Source organism: Lissotriton vulgaris, unplaced genomic scaffold (assembly GCF_964263255.1).
Source record: "Lissotriton vulgaris unplaced genomic scaffold, aLisVul1.2 SCAFFOLD_4281, whole genome shotgun sequence".
In the NCBI taxonomy this organism is placed as follows: domain Eukaryota; kingdom Metazoa; phylum Chordata; class Amphibia; order Caudata; family Salamandridae; genus Lissotriton; species Lissotriton vulgaris.
Window position 1 is genome coordinate 119,189 of NW_028240856.1, and position 11,466 is coordinate 130,654.

At 45.8% G+C, this 11,466-nt stretch overlaps 1 protein-coding gene across 1 annotated transcript; it reads left to right on the forward strand.

Moving 5' to 3' along the window:
* The first annotated feature begins 805 nt into the window (after nt 1-805).
* Nucleotides 806-1,759, forward strand: LOC147672514 (olfactory receptor 5V1-like). Its single transcript, XM_086947978.1, has one exon. The coding sequence runs from the start codon at nt 806-808 to the stop codon at nt 1,757-1,759; it is 954 nt and encodes a 317-aa protein (XP_086804104.1).
* Nucleotides 1,760-11,466: the final 9,707 nt, after the last annotated feature.

Here is an 11,466-nt window from a genome sequence, read left to right on the forward strand (position 1 = left end):
TCAGGCCCGGGACCAGGGTTCAATTCCTGACGCGGCAGGGTCTTGGGCTCAATGTCTGCGGACTCGATAATTCTCGCGTCGGCGCCTACTCTAATCATGGGTCCCACGCTGCAACTCTGGGCAATAGCTTGCTTAATCTACACAACAGCCCCAACATCGCTCGGATGCACACAGGAAGAGCCAGGAAGGGTTCCACAGTGTTATACAGCACCGAGACGCCAAGTTGCTGGGGCAGCTGTGGGCTTTACACGTATACTACATTAACATTTACATTTAAATTTAATTAGAATATATCAAATAGTCCTCATACCTAAGGCCTGGGACAAGGCAGGTAGGTGAGATGTGTTACTTGTCTGCTGATAATCTTCGTTACATTCTGAGACTCTATCCAAAGAAACTGTGCTTCCCTTCCACTTGATTCTACAGGCTTTGCGAATGTGAGAAAGCAAGTATAAGCTGAAGGGGTGGAGCTAATTAGGAACACATTTTAGAGATCAGGAGGTTGCTGAAATGGACTTTGAGAGAGGTCAGGGATAATAAAGTCTAGATTCGAAGTAGTCAAGATTACTGGTAAATCACTGAAAGATAGATTCCTAGTTGGTTTCAAAATGGATCAAATGGAGAAAAACACCTGATAAAAAATATAACAGATTATGATGTGTTTATCATGGATAATTCAACACTTGTTCTGCATGTGTATGATGCTCTATCTTTTCCTTGAGCTTTCTATCATACACTTTATTAAAATATGTTTTCCTTATTTTCAGGTTGTTTGCAAATACAATCCAGCTGCACAACTGAGAAGATGCGGGCAGAAAATTTGAGTTCAATGGATGATTTCTTGATAGTGGGGTTTTCCGATCTTCCTCACTTTCAGGTTCCACTTTTTGTTGCATTTTTGCTAATTTACCTGATAACTCTGGCAGGTAATCTCCTTATTATGGTAACAGTTTACTCTAACTCACATCTTCACACTCCCATGTATTTTTTCCTGACAAAATTGGCCTTCCTTGATATTTGTTACACAACAGTCTTTTTTCCTCAGATGTTGGCTGACTTCTTCCAGGAGGCAGCACATATGTCCATGACTAAGTGCCTTATGCAGATTTATTTTTTCATTACTTTAATAGTTACAGAGGTTGAACTGCTTGCCATCATGGCTTATGACCGGTATGTAGCCATCTGCAACCCCTTGCGATATATGGCCATTATGACTAAGCGTTTGTGCATGCAATTAGAAGCAGGAAGCTGGGCTGTTGGTTGTATGGTCCCAGTAGGTCACACTTTTCTTATTTCCAAGCTCTCTTTCTGTCACTCCCACATACTCAACCACTTCTTCTGTGAAGTAACAACACTGCTGAAGATGTCATGCACCAGTACTCAAACTATTGAGTCTCTCACCTTTTTATTTGGTACTTTAATAACAATGTCATCATTTATTTTAATCATCACATCGTATGTCAAAATCGCTTTTTCTATCCTTAAAATTAAGATTAACGAGGGGAGGCACAAGGCCTTCTCCACCTGTGCTTCTCACCTCACTGTTGTTATTTTATTCTATGGATCCCTTTGTTCCACATATATGCGACCAACATCAACATATTCAATGAAAGGGAACCAGATACTGTCTTTGGCGTACGTCACTATTACTCCTCTGTGCAACCCCATCATATACAGTCTGAATAATACAGAGTTTAAAAACACCCTGAAGAAGAAAAAGAATGCATCATTTGTAAAATGTGTCTCGTTAAGTCAATGATGGTGGAATCCACATTATGATAGATTGAAATTTCATGTTGTAAATGCTTATGAGATGAAGTGATACAAGTTATTGGAATACCAGCCACCTATATGTAATTTTACACCATACATACCTGTCTATTTTTGCAGAAGAAATGTACTTTAACTTTTTAGGAACGCAATGACTTTCTGATTTTCATTTTTTTAAATAATATATCTACCACATATACTTTGCATGTTCTGATGAATAGAAGCACTAGGAAAAATAAGTAATTTTGGGATATTTCAATAGTGCAAATGTTGGAAAGTTATGTTATTATTGAAATTAAATGTGGCAACAATATGAATTAGACATGATGTGGATATTTTCCTACTGAAAAAGAAATCAGAAGGAATGCAAAATGGATTCACAGTGGAGTTAAACTATAGTAATAGTGGCAAAAACTATGTAATTCATATTATGGTATATAATGTGGATGTTTATTTAAAAATACATAAAATCGCTGAAATGGTAGTGATCTTTTGACTCTCCTTTAGGCAAGACCCCCACACATTAACTGTGAGACTGTTACAGTGCTCTGGAACTCTGAACAAGGAAAGAAGAGAAGGGACCAAATACACATAGGTGCCAGCAGAACACTGCTTCCCTTCTAGAGACCACAGGCTAATTGATGTTGATGTAACATTTCTTTTTTGAGGCAGAATCGTATAGTGAATTCTGGATCTTAATGGCTCATATCTGTTTTCCTGTTTATAGATTACTTCTTGAGTTTTGCACAGAAAAAGACAACTCTGTTGCAGACTAAGCTAATATATCACCATTTGTCAAAGAGAAGATACTCTTGGTGAATAGATATCATAATATTTTAAAGATAGATGTTGGTCAGAGAATGCAGAGGGGGTACAATATGTTTCTGTAGCCAAATAGCATAATAAATATTGAAAGAGAAGGGATCTCCTTTAGCCTAAGCATCATTCAGCAAACCTAAAACCTTCCCTTGAAGTTTCTTATAAGGCCCTATCTCAGTCAATCAATAAAATAAAGTCCATGTTGCAGAAGGTTGTGAGAATCACTTCAAAAACAAAATTCTGCATGAGAAAATTAATGAGGAACTTCATAAATATGATAGCAAGGTTGCTCAGGTTGAGGTTGAAGTTTGAAGAAATGTCCATTAATTGCAGGTTTATTAAATGGATATTCCGACAACAGCACATGCAAACCTTAGTTGCAAAGAACTACTTCTTGGTATATAGGATGGAGACCCTAAAGTAACTTTTGAGATGACATATCTTACCTGCCATTGATTTCCATGTAGAAAAGTTAAATACTATGACAGTGTTTATCGAAGCATGACTTTCAGAGACTCTGTATTCAGTTGGGGCCATTTCTGCACTGATAAACTCAAGATGCAACTGTCTGAAAAAATGCTGAGTGGAAGGCGTGAAAAAAAGGATTCGTGCAAGGTGGGTCAACGGTGATGATCCAACTACAAGGGGCTGTCAGGGGAGTCATTGATTTGGACAAAGGTGTTAAGGAACTCCAATCATCTCTCAGTTACAGATTTTACTTCATGCAGATGTTAATCAGAAAAAAGAACAGGGACATAATACATAAAAATCATCATTAGTAAAATTCAACCGCAATGGGGAATCAGCAGGAAATGTAGGTTTAAGGTGTTAGGTCTGAGGACTCCAAGATGCTGCTAATCTCCTGTGGAATGCCGGCAAAGGAAGGTTCTGATCAGCGGCAAAAGGAGTGGGAGTTTTGAAGAGAGGATCTGCTAACGCCCCCCACCCCACCCCCAGCTCCTTGAGACCCTCAGAGGTGAGTAGTGCACCTATAATTACCATGATTGATTGTTTGAAAGACAGGCTGCAGTGGGAAATGGCTGAAGGACGTTTTAGGTACTCTTTTGAATGATATTGTTCAATCTGCTAGATTATTTGGGACTAGAGACATCAGCATGCTTAGTGATTTATCCATCACAGATTATAAGTGCTGCTCTTATATCAGCTAATTGTGGTACGGATTTGGGAAAACCACCTTTTCTTATATTTAGCTGTGAGGATGTTCTTGGCAAATACATCAACTGCTGGGCTTCAGTACTATAGCCTACTGCAGTGAAGCTATCACTACAACCAGCGCCAAGTCCCATGGAGTCATAATTCACTCTCCTTAGTAAAAAATCTATTTAATTGAGGGTATGTATGTGTGTGTGTGTATGCGTGTATGTGTATGTATATATACAATGATGACATAACTAATGACATCTCAAATGACATCACTGATGACATCATTCACAGAATCTCCGACATAATCACTCAGTAAATATATTTCAAAAATCCTTCTGTGAACACTGTGGGGTCAATTTTCTACAACATTTTTAATTCAGTTTTGCTCCATGCTGCAGCAGTAAACTTAGGTTTTATAGTAATAAACGGGGTTGTTTCTTTGACACAAAAAAATAAAATGTTCCCATATGTTGTGTCCTGCACAGGTCTGCCATGCCTTGCGCTGCAGTTCCAGGCAGGAAAAATGTACTTCTGAAGGTCTGAAGAGTGTGGGCCTTCCGATGTTTATTAGTCGTGTATATAACGCAGATGAGCCATCAGCTGAAGAATCCCAAAGGAAGAGCCAGCTGAGTGTCTCTTCTCATAAAATTGGTGGCTCTGCTACCTCTAAATTAAGTGTAACATTTTCATTTTAGTGAGATTTGAACTCTGTAGATTTACAACGCTGCTTCTGTTCTCCTAAACCTTAAATGTAGCCCTAACATATTGACATCTCCTCGCTTGATATTGTACCAGCAATTGCATGTCTCAGCAACGAGGGCATCAACTATGCCACTGAAAATCTCCTTCAGAGGAGATCCGAACTTCCTGACCGTCTAGTACTTAAAATGCTGCCACTCAGATTTTTAAAAGGAAAGCAATATTATAATGTTATGTTTGGCTTTCATTAGAAGTCTTTGCACAAAACATTTGAAGGCCAGTTATTCACTTTTCTAACATTATAGCAGTGAACAGCACATTTAATTGTTTAAAGGTCCTACATCAGATCAGTGAGAAAAGAGACTCTGAAGCTCATGCTCAATGAAATGTTGATCTGACCATTTCTGCATACTGACTCACATCTGATGGCATCATAGAGGGCCAGATCTTACACTGAGAATAGAGAGCATAGCTCTGGGTAAGAAATGGGAAGGCAAGGCTCAGAGTGTGATAGGGGTGGATGGGAGAAAGTCAGGAGGGTGTTATCAAGGTTGGTGGAGTGTGTGGCATGATGCCAATTCTTTTCATTCTGAGTCTGCTCAGGAGGGAGAGAGTAGAAATGATGATGATTTACAGTGTCCTAGACTCCTTGTCTTTCTCCTTCTATAATCTTTTCATGGATTGGTGGTGATTCCATCAACAAGATAGAGATGCAAACCTCTCTATGTTAAGAGCATGTATTGTTCTTATTGTCTTTTTTTATTTATTCAATACTGAGAGACTAGTGGCTTAAAAGTCCTGTAAGTGAGAAAATGATGCAAATGTCTCTCTGGAACCATAATATTCCATACTTTTCTTATTCACTTCTGGTAGGAAGGTGAATTTTCTGTTTTGAGCATTTTGTAATAACATATTTGGTGCACAGTACAAGTCTTAACCTTCACTGACAACTCTATGGGCTGTACTGATTAATTGTGTCTGTTAGAAATGGGATTTCTGGTTGGCTGAGGCTTGCTCCAAAGCCAGGCAGAGACCACCACTCTAGTTAGGGCAAGGAAGTTACACTCCAAAGATAACCCCTGCTCACCACCTTGGCAACGTGACATGAGCAGTAAGGCTGATCCCGTAGGCAGTGTGTAAAGCGTTTGTGCGCACACCCAGCAACAACACCCAAGGCCCACCACAAAGAAAACTCCACAGAAGGTTATATATAAAAATAGCCTTTGTATTATAACAAACACATTAGATAATAGACACACAATTTACACTGTGCCACTGGCACAGGCGGAATTTACAGGGGATTATAAGCACAGGACCGGGCCACATGGATTACTGTCAGGAATAAGCACTTGGTAGAACCAGTACTTTGTGAAAATAGCACTTTGTAGGAATTGCACTTAGAACATAGAATAATTGTAGCACCAAATAGCAGATGTAGAACACAACCAGTAACCACTGGTAAAAGGTAAGTACACCCGACGCAATCCTAACCACCTTAGGCATATATTACACAGGGAACTATGAACTCACTAGCATAACTATACTAATAAAACAACCTCCTAAGCATACAAACACATTTAGAGGTATAGGCAAAAAGCATTGCATGTTAGGCATACATCACATTAGGCAAGTAATCACATTTGCGCAAAAAATCACATCACTGATGCCAGGCCAACTTGGCCTCTCCAGGTCCAATGTCCAGAATGTCTGTGCTGGCTGTGCAGGCAGCCAAAAAAGAATGCGCAATAGGCATAAATGGTGCAGCTGCCCACTAAGTGCTGGGCAGCTAGGGAACGGAGCCTGGCACCAGCGTGCCTCCTGGCTCTCCTCTGGGGCACAAAGAGAAATCAGTGCCCCCAAAATAACATGGGAGCCTTGTCAATCAATCAATCAATGACATTTATAGAGCGCACTACTTACCCGGAGGGTCTCAAGGCACTTGGGGGGGAGGGGGTGTGCTGCTACTGCTTGAACAGCCAGGTCTTGAGCTTCTTCCTGAAGGAGAGGTGGTCCTGGGTCAGGCGCAGGTCGGTCGGGAGGGAGTTCCAGGTCCTGGCGGCCAGGTAGGAGAAGGACCTTCCTCCTGTTGTCGTTCTTCGGATGCGGGGGATGGCGGCGAGGGCGTGACTGGCTGATCGGAGATGGCATTTGGGAGCGTAGAAGTTGATGCAGTTGTTGAGGTAGCTCGGGCCTTGATCGTGTAGGGCTTTGTATGCGTGGGTGAGGAGACGGAAGGTGATTCTTTTGTTGACTGGGAGCCAGTGCAGGTCTCTCAGATGTCCGGAGATGTGGCTGTGTCGTGGGATGTCGAGGATGAGTCTGGCTGAGGCTTTTCTGGATCCGCTGGAGTCTCTTCTGGAGCTTGGCGGTGGTTCCGGCGTAGAGGGCGTTGCCGTATTCCAGTTGGCTGGTGACGAGGGCCAGGGTGACCGTCTTCCTGGTCTCGGTGGGGATCCACCGGAAAATCTTCCGTAGCATGCGCAGGATGTTGAAGCATGACGAGGAGACGGTGTTGACTTGTCTTGTCATGGTGAGGGAGGAGTCCAAGATGAAGCCCAGGTTGCGTGCGTGGTCTGTCGGTTTGGGTGCGGTGCCCAGGGCAGGGGGCCACCAGGAGTCGTCCCAGGCGGAAGGCGAGGAACCCAGGATGAGGACTTCCGTCTTGTCTGAGTTCAGTTTCAGGCGGCTGGTCGTCATCCACTCGGCTACGTCTTTCATCCCTTTGTGAAGGTTGGCTCTGGCGGCGGCGGGGTCGTTGGTCAGGGAGAGGATCAGCTGGGTGTCGTCAGCGTAGGAGATGATGTTGAGGTTGTGTTGGCGTGCGATGGCCGCGAGGGGGCTCATGTAGACGTTGAAGAGGGTGGGGCTCAGCGAGGATCCTTGAGGGACGCCGCAGATGATTTGGTGGCCTCTGACTTGTATGGTGGTAGACGGACTCTCTGTGCTCTTCCATCGAGGAAGGAGATGATCCATTCCAGAGCCTTCTCCTGGATTCCGACATTGCTGAGGCGCTTCACTAGGGTGCGGTGGCAGACAGTGTTGAATGCCGCGGAGAGGTCTAGGAGGATGAGGGCCGCTGTTTCTCCGTTGTCCATCAGGGCTCGGATGTCATTGGTGGCAGCGATGAGGGCGGTCTCGGTGCTGTGGTTGGTTTGGAAGCCAGACTGTGAGGGGTCAAGGGATCCGTTCGTCTCGAGGAAGGCGGGCAGCTGTTTTTTGACGGTCTTCTCGATGACTTTGGCTGGGAACGGGAGGAGCGAGATGGGGCGGTAATTCTTGAGTTCGGTGGGGTCCGCTGTAGGTTTTTTTAGTAGGGCGCTGAGTTCGGCGTGCTTCCAGCTCTCCGGGAAGGTGGCGGTGTCGAAGGAGGTGTTGATGATGTCCCGCAGGTAGGGTGCGATGACAGCATCGGCCTTGTTGAAGACGTGGTGAGGGCAGGTGTCGGTCGGAGATCCGGAGTAGATGGAGTTCATCATGCGGACGGTGTCTTCGGTGCTGATCGGAGTCCAGGCGCGGATGGTGGTGGTGGGGGGCGGTGGTTCGGTCGTGGTGTGCGTCGGTTGAGTGCTGAAGCTGTTGTTTATGTCCGCGATCTTGTTGTGGAAGTAGGAGGCGAGGGAATTGCAGAGGTCTTGCGATGGGGTGATGTCGTTGTTTCCGGCGTTGGGGTTGGAGAGCTCTTTCACGATGTTGAAGAGTTCCTTGCAATTGTGTGCGTTGTTGTCCAGCCGGTCCTTGAATGCAGTTTTCTTGGTGGCGCGGATCAGTTGGTGGTGTTTCTGGGTGGCAAGCTTGAGGGTGGTCATTTTGTACGGTGTTGGTTCCCTTCTCCAGGCTTTCTCGAGGGCTCAGCAGTTCTTCTTGGAGCTCTTGAGTTCGTCGGTGAACCATGGGGCCTTTTTGCTGCTGGGTCTGCTGGGCGGGGTCCTCAGTGGGGCGAGTTCGTCCGCGCAGTTGCTGATCCACTTCGTGAGGTTGTCGGCGGCCTGGCTGGGGTTCGCTGAGCTGGCGGGAGGGTGCTGGTTCAGGGAAGCGGCGAGCTGGGCTCTGAATGAATGAAAAAGTGTCCCGAATCACATGGAGCCACGGGGCTCTGAATTGCCACGAAATGACCCCAAATCTGGGGATTCGGAAAGACAATGGCTCCTTGGAGCTGCGTGGGCTCGAGATACAACAATGCCGCCACTAACATTGGAGCCACAGGTCTCTGAACACCAAATGCCCCCTTGAGGTTGAGAGCAAAGGGGGAGCAGCCCGCTGCCTCCCGGGGTCACTCTCTAACCAAAGAAAATGCCCCAGATGTTGAGATTAAAGTGGAGCTGCCCGTTGCCTTCAAGGCCACTCCACACTGACTACAGACTCACCAAGGAGCCCACACTCACCGGCTGCTGTGAGGCGGAATCTCCACTGGGCGTCCTTACTCCTTCTAGAGGGCGGCAAGTTAGGTAGGGTGCAGAGCTCTCCTTCCAACCCGGGAGCCACATCCGCACCTCCCGTCGCTCTCCGCCTATCTTGGGACCAGCAGGCAGTCCGGGGCTCTCCCTTGCACTCGGGAGACCCGGTCAGTACGCGGCAAGCTGCTTCCGAGCCCAGAAGCGCGGGGTCCATCTGCTTCCTGTTCCTATCTGCAAATCTCTTGCATGGTTCTTACCTATTCAAGAATTCCAATTGTATTGTAGACTGTGCCTCCGCCAGGATGTGGTATAAATGTATGCTCATGCCTTTTGTGTCTGCAAAATAGAAGTATATTGCTTTCTAATTGTGTCTTGTGCTTGGTAATGGCTGCTTCATTAGCTGAATTGAGGGTCCACTGTGTCAGCGCCTGGTGCTGAATATTTTAGAAACTCTAAGGGCCTGATTATGATCCCGTCAGGAAGGTCCTCCCAGAGCAGTCCGTAGTCGGACATTCTGACCGACTCGTACCGGGATCTGGTTTTCCCAAACAACGCATCCTGATGCCGAAAACACCTTACTTACCAAACGACTCGGTCAATCCAAATCTGTCTTCATTTTCCTAACAAGAACTCTCCTGAAATGCAGAAGGGAGTCGTCTGGAGGAACTTCCCAATACAAATCTAAAAGCCAAAGTACGATGCATACTTTCTATACGCGAAATCGGTCACCACAACCAACAAGTCAGAGCACTCGGAAGGGGAGTATTTCAGCTCTGATTCATTCATGCCACAACACGATTCCTATGACCGTAACTGTCCAGCTATATACCCCATCGGGCACGTCATCCCTCTACTCTACATCAACGGTTGATTTGACAACCCCAATCAACATGGTCATCGCAGACAGTAAGTTAGACACCTACACAATAACTAACTACCCCGCAAAAGACAATACAAGAAAAAGCAGGGGCTCAACTACAGTTAAATTGGGGGAGAATACCTTTAGCAATCTAGAGGCAATTTTTTTGGGGGGGGCTAATATTTGCAGCAATTCAGACCCAAAGAGGGGGTTGTGGGGCTAATATCCCCAGCAATGTAGATGCCAATTTTGTGGTTGTGGGGCTAATACCCCCAGCAATGTAGTGACCAAATCTGGGGTTGAGGGGCTAATACCCCCAACAATGTAGAGTACAAATCTGGGGTTTGGGGGCTAATACCCCCAGCAATGTAAAGGCCAATTTAGGGATGGAGGTTAATATCCACAGCAATGCAGATGCCAATTTAAGGGTGGGGGCTAATACCCCTAGCTATGTAGAGGCCAAATCTGGAGTTGGGGAGGCTAATACCCCCAGCAATGTAGATGCCAATTTAGGGGAGGGAGGCTAATACCCCCAGCAATGTAGATGCCAATTTAGTTGATGTGGGGTTCATACCCCTAGCAATGTAGAGGCCATATCTGGGGCTGGGGGGCTAATACCCCCAGCAATGTAGAGGCCAATTTTGTGATTGTGGGGCTAATACCCCCAGCAATGTTGCAGCCAAATCTGGGATTGGGGGGATAATACCACCAGCAATGTAGAGTACAAATCCAGGGTTTGGTTGCTAGTACCCTAAAGCAATGCAGAGGCCAATTTAGGGGTAGGGGATAATACCCCCAGCAATGCAGAGGACAATTTAGGGGTTGGAGCTAATACCTCCAGCTATGTCCAGTTTTGTGGTTGTGGGGCTAATACCCCAAGCAATGTAGATGCCAATTTAGGGGTGTGATGATAATCCCCGCAGTGTAGAGTCCATTGCTGTGGTTGTGGGGCTCATACACTCAGCAATGTAGAGGTCAAATCTGTGTTTCGGGGGCCAATACCCCCAGTAATGTAGAGGCCACATTAGGGGTTTGGGTGATAATAGTCCCAGCAATGCAGAGGCCAATTTAGGGGTGGAGTCTAATAGCCCCAGCAATATAGAGTCCAAATCATGGGTTGGGAAGCTAATACCCCAAGTAATGTAGATGCCAATTTAGGGGTTGGAGGCTGATACCCCCAGTAATGAGTCCAATGGTTCGGTTTTGGGGCTCATACGCCCCCATGTAGAGGCCAAATCTGGGGATGCATAGCTAATACCCCCTGTAATGTAGAGGCCAAATCTGGGGTTGGGTGGCTAATACCACCAGCAATGTAGAGGCCAATTCTGGGGCTGGGGGGCTAGTACCCCCAGCATTGTCTATTTGAACAATGTAACTTGTGCTCATGCAAAGTGCCTCAATACATACATTTGAAGTACATGTTGTTGACATTTTCCCAAAACAAAAGCCAAAGGTCACTTTGCAGAAAAGGCATTCCCACACTGTGACAGGGTGGTGGGCTGCAGAGCTATGGGTGCTGAGTTAGAAAAGAAAGTGTTGTGAACAAGCTTGGATGGGCCATTCAGGCAATTGTGCATTGGCCTCTGCGCCGGTGCAACGGGGTCGCCTCTGGCCCACGGTTTTGAAGCCTTTCTAGACCACAGAAAGAGACTGACTCACTTCCACAGTCCACCCCAGGCCACTGCAATGTGGTACCAGTATGTTGTATGCTCACCAGCTGTGTTGCAAATTGAGTCTGGGGCCAGCCTTTAGAGCATAATC

Coding starts and splice junctions, on each gene's coding strand:
- LOC147672514 (XM_086947978.1), top strand. CDS start 806: ATGCGGGCAGAAAATTTGAGTTCAATGGATGATTTCTTGATAGTGGGG.